Genomic DNA, 13,016 nt, shown 5'->3' with positions numbered 1-13,016 from the left:
TCTGGTCTTGAAGTAAGTAAATGTATGTTCTTTAGAAGAAGCTACTTTTTCAGCATTATTGATGAGAAGACTTGATCATCAAAAGTTCTTCATAAATTATGTTTAGAGCAAGTGTGCCAGCTGCAAAGGCCATAAATAGGGTACCAAACGTTTGGACAAGTCATAAATACGGTAGGGAAAATTGCAGATTTTGGTCATTTAAATGGTAAGGGTTTTGGGAAGTGGGCCACATACCCCCACCAGATTTTTCTGGGAGTTCCCACCCCAGGAGTTAAAGTCACAATCCGTCTCTTTGGACACTAATCAAAAGTTTCCAAAACTGTTTATTTCAAATTTGCTTATTCCATGACAGCTTCAACTGTATTATATAGCTTATTTCACACCAATAAAACTTAAATAGGTTATTTAATAAACTATGCTCTTGTGAAATTGGATTTTGATCCTTTTGTTAATCAAAACAAACATATTATGACACACTCAGCTTTACTGGAGTATTTTATGGAGCCTGAACCAGCAGATGTCTCTCTGTGTACTTGATTTAAGACCTATGCAAAAGATAACTATTGTTAATGGTCTTCACTTTGATTAGCAACAACATATTTGCCACAGACATCACTTTTTGAACTTCCGTAAGTGACTTTTCCCTGATAAAAAATAATTTTCCTGACCAAATAAATACAAAACGTCACATATAGTAGTGGCTTCTTAAGCCTCCCTTTACAGCTGTCCTTTACCCCTCTCCCCCCTTGAGGGGAGGGGGAAACTCCATTATATGGGCTATATAGGTATGTGCGACCCCAAAGGGTGTGCTTTTTAAGCCATTTTGGCCAGAAATCAGGTATTGATTTTAGCCATTTTAATCTCAAATAGGGTATGGTTTTTGCACTCTAGTCTTGAACTTGTTATGATGATTATAATTTCAATTACAGTCTGATTCTTTGATCTGTTGTCAACACTTGAACATAAAAATTGTTACACATATTAGGAAATTTGATCATATCACCCCTGTCCTAAAACAGCTCCACCGGTTACCTGTTTGCTACCGTATAATTTTTAAAATTCTCCTACTGGTCTACAAAGCTCTCAATGGAACAGCACCTTACTACATCCGTGAATTACTTAAGTACAACACCTCTCAATGGAAATTAAGATCGTCCTCTCAACACCTTCTGGCGACCCCGAAAGCTAGACTGAAAACATATGGAGAGAGAGAGCATTTGCTGTGGCGGCACCGAGACTATGGAACTCGATCCCACTTGAACTAAGATCCAGTAGTTCGATTGACATTTTTAAACAGCATTTAAAAACATATCTTTTTAAACAAGCTTTTTAAATCTTTTAACTTTTAGATTATTTTTTTATTTTTTTTTTCCCCTCCCCTTTTTTAGCTTTTAAATATTTTTTTATTTAATGTAAAGCGCCATGGACAAATAGTGGATTGGCGCTATATAAATATTTTATTATTATTATTATTATTATTATTATTATTATTATAAAAATTAAGAGTGTAACCACAACATTCCCTTTTTACTCTAAACATAACATTGCACATTTATTTTTTTCCAATGGGTCTTTGTAACCAATCCTGCAAATGGTTCTTCTTGGTCTGTTTTTCTATTCTATTTTTGTTCAGTCTTGCATGGCAATGCTTTCGTGAGTTTATAAAAGAATTTTGAGAGAGAGACAGAAAAATAACTTTTACCACTTTAGGGTTGGTCTGCAAAATAATGAAAAACTGTGACTGGCAATCTTCTAGCAACTAGTAGTTTTCTGTTGTCTAAATGTTATTATCTGCACAGACTGGAACTCAAGTCCTAAAAACATTCATTGATACATGTGTATGGTATGAGCTACATGTACTAGGCAAAATTTCTACAGATTCTCAGTAGCAACACTCAATATGTAACGTACCGTAAGTTAGTCTGTATACAAGCCAAGTGGCCTATCAGGCTGGAGCTTATCCCGGTAGCATGTAGCATGAAGCGACTAGGTCTGGAGTATTTCTACTCCCCCTGGATAGGATGCTAGTCCATTGCAAGGTTACCCCCAAGCATTAAGTTCCCCAGTAACCCCAACACATTTATTTATATACATGCATGATTTTATTTTATCTTGAATTTATACACCTGGGTGGAGACTGAGGCACTGTGAGAGTAAAGTCTAAGTGTGTTGCACAAGAAATGTCCCCAGCCAGGGCTCAAACCCAGACTGCTCGATCCAGAGCTGAGTGCACTAACCATGAGGCCGCTGCGCCTCCACTAACCCTCAATGTAACAAACCAATTTCCCCAGTCCCAAAGGCGCTTCATTAAAACAAGGAATGCAACATGTAACTTAATTTTTATACCTTCAATTCGTCACTTGCTATCTTTGGCCAGTTCAGCAGCTTTTAGTATTGGTTGAAGCAGAGGAGATCCAATGTCTGTTAAAAAAAAAAAAATAAAAAAAAATAACCGCTTAGTTCTTTTCAGAAACAAGAATGATTAATCTGTAACAGTTGTAACAATATTGGAAGGACTACAACCCAGGCTAGAGTTGGTTGAACCTCTCTTCTCTTCTAGCAGGTATCACCATAACACAGATACCTCTGGCAATTATTGCTCCCAAAGAAACTGCAGTTCATATAATGATAATATAGGTTGGTTGAATCACTTATCTAATAGTCTGAAACCCTGGGAAAAAGTTTCAAGAAATGATCATGTAGTGTGCCACACAACCCCAATAAAAGTATTGGGGACTTATCTCCCCACGTCCTAGGGACCCCTTTCATACTACTCAGGACTTGAAAAAAAAAACTTGAATTCCAGCTTGCCCTTGGGACAAGTAGCTCACATTGCTCTTTAATGATTTAGTTGGCAGATGACTTGCCTGATCCCTCGCCCATTGGGCAAGTGAGAATGAAAAGTTACTGAAGGAGAATCTACTTGTCCCTGATGACCAGACGGCACTTTTTTGGAGCTCTGCTACCATGAATATCTTGTTCAACTGGCTACCTGAGAACCCTGATGATGATGATGATGACAATGATGATGATGATGACAATGATGATGATGATGACAATGATGATGATGATGAAAGCGCAATAATAGGCCAATGAAATGACTAAGTCGGATGTCTCTTGTGTTGAAATTCTGACAGTGATGTAGGGACCTCGCGAGATTTCAATGTGAAATGGTGCAAAATTCAGACAGGGGATGTCCCTAACATCCCCTTAATGAGGCCTCTATGTAACCATTAATTAAAATAAACCAACAGTCTAACAGTCTGAGACTTACATGAGTCGCAACCATAGCACCACACACTCAGATCACTGAAACTCAAAACCACCATGTGTCCTGATGCGGAGTTGTGTTCCACCATATGGCAATTGACATAACGACTGCAGAAAACAGACGAACACACGAGGCAAAGCCAATTCTCACCAACGTTATCGCATGTCTCACAAGGCTTAGACAAATCAACATGAAGTGAGGCTACGTTTGTTAGTGCCTGGTGAAGGAATCAAAATATTTGATACAAAGCGCATCATTAATAAAACTGAGTCACAAATGCTGACGTCTGCCTTACATGTAACATGATAGGGGTTTATAATAAATAGCTACTCTACAGTTGAACCTCTATTAAGTGGCTACCCACATGTATTGAGTGGCCACCCCTTATTAAGTGGCCAGTTATCATAGCCTCAGCCAAAATTATTGTCAATGAAATACAATAACTGTAAATGAAACCCCTATTAACTGGCCACCTCTGTTAAGGTCCTTCACCATGAGAAGGAGAAGTACCAATCTTGGTGTCATTTTCCACAAAGTTGGACTTCAGTCTCCTTGGGCACGCTTTTACTTTGACAGATGTTTCCTTCCTCTGACCGATATCCATGTCGTTGTCAGGCATTCTAATGTGCTTTGGAGTAAATTAGTGCTGAAAATGTTCACTAGACATGAAAAAACTTATATTTGCTCAGAAAGGCAGCAACACACTGAGTTCGCCCAGGCGCAATGCTAACTTGTGAGCCCTCAGTGCAGTGACGGAACAGAACCCCCATTAATTGGCCACCTCTATTAAGCAGTCGCTGTCACCTATTGGTCGTCTCGATGAGGGTTTTTCTATTGCCTTTATACTCCTTGTAAATGGTCACCCTTAATTTAATACTTGCAAATTAACTTTGTTTTAGAAAAGGCAATGGCAGATAAGAGTCTGAAATAGAGGGTGGCAAGTGATAAAAACATTCAAACACATATTTATCATGATTGTCTTGAAGTGACTCCATGTTCACTAAGAAATTAACCTGATAGTGAAAAATATTCAACGTACACCAACCTTTACTAGGCAGACACCTCCCATTCCCCTGGGGTGACCGCTTTAATAGGGGTTTGATTATAGACTGTTCACAGCCCTCTATTTTGTCATATTTTTATTCGATCATTGAACACGCGGATAGAATCATGAGAGAACTGGACTTCAGCGCAAAACGGAGGACTTGACTGGGTAGAGGGTGAGGACTGAGATAAATAGAAGGGCTGTAGACATCTTTGGAAAAAAGCGAATTTCCCGTTTTTCCAGAAATGATCACTTTGCTCGCAAACCCCACCCCCGACCTCTGCATGCTTTGAGCTCGCTTCGCTCACTTTTTTTTTTCACATGCGCAAATATAGAGGCTGTAAACAGTCTATTTGACTATAGCTGTCTAGTTACAATTGGTTACAATTGGTCATACAGGTGTAGATAGTGTACAGATGATGCCCAGAATGCCAAAAGTTAAACACATTTCTAAAGTGAAAGGTTTGCAATTTTTCTGATACAGTTGCGGATGAGGTCCCACCTCTGCCTCCAGGTCCCTCTCTGACCCAGTTATTCAATAGTCTGACAGTGGCATAACACCATAATAAAAAAGCAAATATTAAGCATTATTAGTTTATTGTGTCACGCAGGTAAAATTCAGATTACAGGGTGAATGGAAACAGAAGCCACATTGTTCTGAAAAAAATATACATATAAATAATAAATTTGTAAATTGCAACCTGCAGTTAAACCCTCCTTGGTTGGGCCTTGACGTTTCACATGTACGTAACCAAACCACCAAATTCTGTTTCTCTTTAGCTGTCCACAAAAGCTAGAGACTCAGCAGTCGATTAAAATGAAACTTAAACTTCAATAATTCACGGGCACTAGACATCAGACACTGTTTTTCAAAATAAGCTTACAGCTTTTTCAAACACCACAGTGTTCACCGCCTTAGCTCGCAGAAACTTAGGACAAAAATTTGACCTGGTCTTTCAACAAGCTTAAAATATATTTATTTGGAGAGATTTTGTTTCACGGAGGGTGAATTAAAATACAAACAAAGCAACAATCGCTTACATGGGCGAGGCATGACAGCTGACTTAAAAGTTTAAAAGTTATTTTTGTTCGACATTTTCAAAGGAGAGGATTCGCCATCCAAGCTTAGCTATTTTTTTCAAAACAAAAAGAAAAAAAAAAATACCAAGACATGCAGGCAGTCCGTCTTAACTTCAACAGCAAAACCGGCTTCTGTGGGGACAGAGCCTCCAGCAGCCATTTTCAACCGATGTAAAAACTCTCCAACAACCTTGGAAACAAGGGTCAACAAACTGATGGCAAGAATGGCAAGAATGGCAAGGCGCCCAATGCACGGTTGGGAGACTGGGGCTAGTGGGCGTGTTGAGACCAAAAAGAAAAAGAAAAGAAAAACAGAAAAAAAAAATTTGATTTCTAAACACCCAGTTAGACAAAGCGATCGCAAATGCTTGGTAAAACGTACTTGCGTGATTTCAAATATGGTTTACTGGATAAGGAAAATTCTTCACCCGGAAGTACGCGGTGTAGGACAACTTCGTGCAAGTACACACCAGCGAGCTCTTGCTGTTGTTGCGTACTGCTGACAATGAGTTCGCGGGCTAATCAACATTCTTCGAGAAGCGAGCGGTGTGCTATTCCGAAGTGCGCGCGGGAGTTTCTGCCCGAAAAATTATTAAAGAAATGAAGATTTTAACGTGGAATATAAATGGGATTCGTGCTGCTGGACGTGGCAGATCGATGAAAGATATTTTGGATTCTCTTGAAGCTGATGTTATTTGCTTGCAGGAGACGAAAGTCACTCGTGAGTAGAGGATATCTCTTGATCATATCAATTTCGGTACAGGCTTTAAGCTTGAACTTTAAACTTCATTAAAATTAAGTTTCCTGTCGTCTTGAAAGTACAGTTTAGTCATGCTATGTGCTAACATATCAAACTGAGCTTATATTTTGTGATGTGGATTGGTTAACGTTGTTAAAATATCTTCCCGCCAATATTGGTTTTATATCCTCGTGGGTTCGGGTGAAGGGAGATAGGGGGAGGGGGGATAAACAATGCAGCATTGCACGCAATTCTATGCACAATAGCTAAATTGCATCATCTGTGCCTCCTGAAAAATGTTGCACCATTCGTCTAATCATAGTATTTGCTCCTAATGTTGCAGAAGAAGAATATTGTTCTACAGAATCTGAAATATTTGCATCTACATGTATTACAAATTCAATGCATTCTTCTCTTTCTTTTCATAATATTGGTGAGAGCCCACCACGTGACCTGCAAATAACTGCCTACAAATACTGGTCTGCTCATGTGTACCATCTAAATGGGTTTTGCTTCAAATAGCATTCTGCTTGCAGTCTGTATGCGTAATTGTAACTACACTGCATGTACGCTCTCTGGTGAAAAGTGGCTGATCGCTTCCCTGAGCTGTTAGAGAGTGATTTTAAAATATGAAAGCGAACTTGGTGATCGAATGATGAACTCAGTTATGGCAAAATATGAGTCGTAATTTGTCAGTTTCTCACAGACCACGATATTTTGCCTAACCTTGCCCAATAATTGTTAATCGTGTGTGTCCACCGTTGGCAACAAGTGCATATTGTGGTATTACACAACTATCAGTCTTTTTCTGTCATTTGGTCATCAAATCTCTAACAAGACACCATGATGAACCATGTTTTTCTTTTGAACAAAATCATTTCATCTGTTCTTTTCCAGCTCTGAATGTCTTTGAATATTTTATTTTTTTCATCCAATTCCAAATTGAAAAGTGTTACCGTAGATACTTGTAATAAGTACCGCACACTACAACAAAATAAAATGTTACATTGTAAAAATATTATTTGATAAATAAAAAAAAATTAATTCTTAAGAATACACCACCCTTACTAAAGTATCATAAGCAACCTGACTGAACAACCACATGTTCATCACCTATTTGACACCGTTTAGTTCTTAAGTCTTGCCTAGAAGCAAAGGCCTATACCCTGCTTTTGGATTAAAATGAGAGTGACATTTTATTCAAAACAGTCTATTTATGAGGTTTTTTTTATTTAGCAATCGCTCAAATCCGACTGTGGTGCTTTTGCCACTCCTATAAAATGTTACACTAATCAGACAGTTACATACTACACGTATACAACTTGCAACTGGAAAGTGTATATATGTATAGGTTTTATCTTACTCATAATAACTTGTATTGCAGACAATCTGAGGCGAGATCTTGAACATTTTCTGTGGTTCAAAAGTGTACTTACTAGACCCTGTGTTCTGATTTCAGGTGATATGTTAGATGAAGTAACAGCTATTGTAGATGGGTACAATGCATACTTTAGTTTCTCAAAAGTGAAAACAGGGTATTCTGGTAAGAGAACATTTTTTACTTATTAGACTAGTCTGTTAGATGCTGCTTGTTGTTCATTGTGTAAATGGCAATTACACCAGATTCCAACCTTGTACCCAGAGTCTTCATTCCCCTTGACCAGCAGTCAGGAAACAAGCAGCCCTTGAAAGATCTGATTTGAAGTTTGAAAATATCAGATTTCTGTTTGAATTGCACGTGTTTAGCTGACAAACACGTGGCTCAATTGAGGTGCTGGTGTTTCATTTCCATCAATTTCCATTGTTTTCAGAACCAATCAAAATCTAGCCTGTAACCAAACGCTCATGAGTGTTCCTTTCATTAAGCTTGCACACCAAGACTCAAGGGACAAGATTGGACCAGGGTCCTATCACAGGCATAGCCACATTTTCACAAGGAAGTGACACTAACACAATTTACCTGTAATGGCAATGGGCCATCATGACATTTTCACTGTTATTTTAAGGTTTCAAAATGTAGGAAACCAGAAAATTATAGTGCTGAGAGGTTGACAAATACAAATTAAAGAAGCAATTCAATTGGCCAAAACAAAATGAGGATGGTTTAGGATGGAGAAAATTACAACATATAATACAAGTAATGCTCTTGAAAAATTGAGTCTATATCTTTCAAGCTGCACAAATCAGTTATACATGTAGAATCTTGGTGAGCTACTTTTCTTTATAAGCTGTCAGTATGTGTTGTGCCAAAAGGTATGTCTTTGTTGACATTTTGTCTGAAGTAAGTTATAGATTTATAATCAATTTGTGGACTGAAATAGGGTATGGTTTGTTTTATCTATGCCATTTTCATCAATTAATGAGAGATAAATTTCATTGTTCCTGACAGGGGTAGCTACATTCTGCCGCAATGAAGTGACACCCATTGCTGCAGAAGAAGGTCTCTCTGCTGTGCTCACCCCGCAGCCCTCTATTGAATGTTATGGGAATAATGTAGACTTCACTCTAGAAGACTTGGAAGCTTTAGATGCAGAGGGTCGTGCCATGCTAACAGAACACAGACTCGATGATGGCAAGTCAGTTGTTATTGTTAATGTCTACTGCCCAAGAGCTGACAAAGAGAATAACGAAAGAGTAGATTTCAAAATGAATTTTTATAAACTACTACAGGAGAGAGCCGAGACCCTTGTCAAGGCAGGAAGGTATGTTTGTTATGGCTTAAATTTGTCCTTGATTTACAAAGTTATATACCAGTGTTTGATTTTAATTGTCCTTTGTTTCAGGCTACATGTATTTAGTGTACTTGCAACAAAGCAAAATTTAGTTAAAGATGATTTCCAGTCCATACTGCACACTCTTGAGAATTTGTTTGCATTTTTTTGTTTTGTTTCATGCAAGACATCACAAAATGTAAACATTTTGCAACTACTTACATGAATTAAACTCGAAGGTTCTAAACAACCGCCATTATGAATGGGAAGCAGTCAAAGCTTTGTGCTTCATTATGTCTCTTATCACTTGATGAAACAACTTCCTTGCTGTTAAATCAATGAAGCTGTTGGAAAAAGAATTTGAAAGGTCTCAAAGATAAGGTATGTTGTTCGTAAGGAATAACATCTATTCACATTCCATCAAGTGAGATTTATAATGTTTCAATAAAAACATTAGGGTGCTGAAATTATGTAGTGTCGACTGGAAATCATCTTTAAACAAGTAAACAGGGTTGAAAAAAATTGCTAACCCAAAACTAAACACCATGTTGCTCTTTCTTAATTACTACATATCGCTATGCACAACCTACAATGTATAGGCGAGTGTATAGCGAGTCATCTGAGACATGCAATAACATGAGCCACAAGATTCAGATAAATTTCCCTGTTCTGAATGTTTGTGTCCAGTTCCAGAAAATATCCATACTCCCCCCACAGAGGGGATTGGAATTTCCTGGGGGGAGGTGCATTCTCTAAGACCAAAACATTTAAAGACTGAAATGTATCAGGGGAAGGGGGTTTCTTGGATAAAATCCCTTCCGTGGGGGAGGGATGGATATTTTCAGGAACTCAGTGTTTTATTTAGTCTAATGAACTTTAAAATTAAATTAAAAACAACGAAATTGAACATTTCGGCCATTTTGACCGTGACAATTTGGTCTATTTACAATATTACACTTCACTGTACAGCTGTATCGATTTCAGTTCATATACAAGGCTTTAGAGTCCCTTTTCTCCACAGGGGCTGGTTTAGCAGTCTTTGTATTGAAATGCACTTTCCAGATAAATTTTGAGTAATGTGAAGGAGACAGGTCCCAAATTGTGACAAATGAATGAAGTAGCTCATTTTTGTTATTTATTAGTATCTGTGTTGACCAAGTGTCTGACAGTGTACATGTATGTTTGGCTGAGTACAGCTCAAGTTTTGTTTTGATTTTTTGTTTGTTTGTTTGTTTGTTACTCATCCTGTAGACATGTCATAGTTCTTGGTGACATCAACACATCACATAAAATGATCGACCATTGTGAACCTGACAAAGAGGTAAGTATATTTGTAACCGAAATGTATCTACATGTATAGCCATAACCAGTCCTTAAAAGTCTGCTTGTACCAAGTGGTCCATACCGCGAGAGCTTATCCTGGTTTCCATAGCATAATAAGCATCTAGCAGTATTTGGTAGTAAATCGTTAATTGCTGGAGCTTTCACACAAATACTCATTTATTATATCACTTTGGGAGAAAATTACTAACGCGCGCGCGCTAATTTGCACTGCAGTGCAAAGTGAAAATTAACCATAAATTGGCCTGCTCTTAGCCAATCACGATGAAGTAATTTTCCCAGTCATATAATAAAAGCAATAATAATATGATATAGTATAATGTATAGAGAAGAAAGTTCTCTGTTGAAGCCGCTGTGTTAAAGACTCTCTGTTGAACAGCATACATTGCGAGCGTTTGTGTTTGTTTTGATTCTGTCGCTGAAGAAAGCGTCAGAAAAAGCGGAAGGATTTGGGGCATTTGGCGGCCTCAAATTTTTGAGATTTTGAACGTGTAACTGAGACCCGAAAGCGGGATAATTGCTAGCCACCTGCGCAGACGCTCTTTGGGCTCGTCACGCAATCTTCCTCCCGAGGAGGAAGATTGCGTGACAAACCCATAGAGAGGGTCCGTAGGAGGCTGGATGATTGCACGTTACTTTGCTGTTGACCAAGCTTGTTTTGGTCAAGATGGCTGGGTATTGGCTCGTTCTTGTTTTGTATGATTTATGGACCAAGACGGAGTCGAGGTCCATAATCCAGCCAGGTTGACCTCACGCTTAATAAATAACCTATATTACTGAAAAAAAAAAAAAAAACATTCAGACGACTCACACGCAAGAATTCAGTTAAAGTTATGGTTTCTCCTTCACTGTAGGAGTTGTTCAATGCTAATCCTGGGCGACAGTGGTTAGATCATTTTTTAGTGCCTGGTGAGATGTCCTCTACAAAACCAGCCGAAGAAACGAGTGGATCTGTTGACGGGCACGGAGGGATGTTTATAGATACCTTCCGTTATTTTCACCCCTCCGAGCGAGGCGCGTACACTAACTGGTGCACAGTAACCAGCGCGCGTCAAACAAACTACGGCACACGAATCGATTACATATTTGCTGACGTGGAGCTCGTTCGAAAAGAGTTCGTCCATTGCGAGATAAGAGCTGATATCGACGGCTCCGATCACTGCCCAGTTGTGGCAACTTTGAAGACATGTTTCCAAGCTGCGCTTAAAGCACCGGCACTTTGTACCAAGTATATGCCTGAGTTTGCGGGAAGACAGCAAAAACTGAAGTCATACTTTGCAAAGCACGTGCACCGACCTTCGCAAAGTCAACCCGAGGCCACTCGTAAATCACAAGAAGTAAAATCATCTTTAAAACGTAGTGCTTCTCTTGATGGCGATAAAGCTAAAGCCATAAAACGCCAGAAATCTGCTGGAGCGAAAGGCAAAGCCGACAGCCAACCAAAGACGGATCTGTTTAGCTTTTTTTCAAGATCTTCAAGCTCTGTTGCGTCAGATAAGAACGTCGCAGCTGAGGTCAGTGAAACCAATAAACCAGACAATGGCGTTTCTGACATAGCATTGGCTCCTCAGGCAAATAGTGTTTCTTTGGGTGTAAATTCTGACGATTTCGTGTCTAAAAACACTACAAACCTTTCTCACGATAAAACTGTCACTGGTAGCAGCAAAGACTGCCCTGAAAAACGCAAAGGTGAGGTTGCTCTGTGGAAGAGCATTCTCACCGGGCCCCGCCCACCCCCTCTCTGCAGTGGCCACAAGGAACCTTGCGTCTTAAGAACAGTTAAGATCAAAGGCCCCAATCAAGGCAGACAGTTTCATTGTTGTGCTCGACCGCAGGGACACAGTTCAAACCCACAGGCTCGTTGCAATTTTTTCAAGTGGGTAAAATAGACTTCTGCAGGTGTATTGTCGCATTCTTGTCCGTCACTTGTCAGTGCAAGAGGTGTGGGACGATCGATATCTGACGAGGGAGCTTAGAGGGATATTTGAATATGGCCCCTTTTTATGTGGGTTCAGTTGAAGAGAACTGCACATGGTAGAGCGAGCGGATGAAGGGAGATGCTTTGGCAGTGATACAACTCAATAACATACTCATAGCCGTAACTATTGCTATTTAATACAGTATATTGTGAATTTATACGCTAGTTTAGTAGAGGACCAAACAACAAACCAAGTCATAGACTACGTACTAGTGGCCTTTACATAGGACAATACCATTCACATGAAAGTGAGCTGTACACATTGAAGCCTAGTTTTGAATCAGGCGAAAGACATCTCGGTAATTGCAAGGTGGGATGTTGCGTGTATTCGTTTGTGCAGATAAAACAATTCAACGAAAACTTTTATACCGTAATTCCCAGATTTTGGATCCTTAGGTAGTTGAAAGGCTAACTAATAAACATTTTTGCATAATAAAAGTAATAATTGATAAGTGGTCATAAATAAATTAGTTATCATGATACTTCTTGGTTTTAAACGTACGATATTCGCACCGGTTTTGTGTATAGACATTGTTTCAGGGTCCGATGATCTTACCTTGTGAAGTAGCTTGCCCGAACGACTACTCAGACAATGAAATATCAGCCGTTCAAGTTAGAATGGTGTGCCTCGAAAAAATCAACACGAGCCGCCTTAAGGACATTCGTTCTCAAAATGTTCAGATCTTTTTGAACTTCTGCTGAGGTTAGGTACAGTCAACTCTGTCAGAAGCGCAAAGATAATGGGTTTTCACTGCTGTTTCCCTTAGGTAAAGCGTATTGAAGGTCTTGCTGTTTCGTCTGGCATGTAGAGAGCTTAAGCAAACCACGAAGACAACGGCAACGAGAAGTTG

At 39.1% G+C, this 13,016-nt stretch overlaps 2 protein-coding genes across 3 annotated transcripts; one reads left to right on the top strand and one right to left on the bottom strand.

The window, feature by feature from the left end:
• Positions 1-303: 303 nt before the first annotated feature.
• On the bottom strand, positions 304-5,765 carry LOC110054811 (protein deacetylase HDAC6-like). Of its 2 annotated transcripts, XM_020761170.2 has the most exons (4): positions 5,482-5,763; positions 3,275-3,488; positions 2,347-2,421; positions 304-545 (listed from the first exon to the last, which is right to left on the bottom strand). In XM_020761170.2, exons 1-3 carry the CDS (start codon positions 5,554-5,556, stop codon positions 2,357-2,359), a joined length of 354 nt encoding a protein of 117 aa, XP_020616829.1. In that variant the 5' UTR covers positions 5,557-5,763; the 3' UTR covers positions 304-545; positions 2,347-2,356. The 2 variants fall into 2 exon arrangements, with proteins under 2 accessions (XP_020616829.1, XP_089136880.1); XM_089280754.1 differs by lacking the exon at positions 304-545 and having other exon boundaries at positions 1,351-2,421; positions 5,482-5,765.
• A 115-nt stretch (positions 5,766-5,880) lies between these two features.
• Positions 5,881-12,647, top strand: LOC110054810 (DNA-(apurinic or apyrimidinic site) endonuclease 2-like). The gene is made up of 5 exons (XM_020761169.2): positions 5,881-6,117; positions 7,595-7,678; positions 8,525-8,837; positions 10,098-10,167; positions 11,042-12,647. The coding sequence occupies exons 1-5, from the start codon at positions 5,997-5,999 to the stop codon at positions 12,074-12,076; spliced, it is 1,623 nt and encodes a 540-aa protein (XP_020616828.2). The 5' UTR covers positions 5,881-5,996; the 3' UTR covers positions 12,077-12,647.
• The last annotated feature ends 369 nt before the right edge of the window (positions 12,648-13,016 follow it).

This window comes from Orbicella faveolata, unplaced genomic scaffold (assembly GCF_042242905.1).
Source record: "Orbicella faveolata isolate gen_17 unplaced genomic scaffold, um_ofav_v1 contig_48, whole genome shotgun sequence".
Classification (NCBI taxonomy): domain Eukaryota; kingdom Metazoa; phylum Cnidaria; class Anthozoa; order Scleractinia; family Merulinidae; genus Orbicella; species Orbicella faveolata.
Note: the sequence above shows the minus strand (reverse complement) of the source record. Positions and strands in the feature narration are given on the sequence as shown.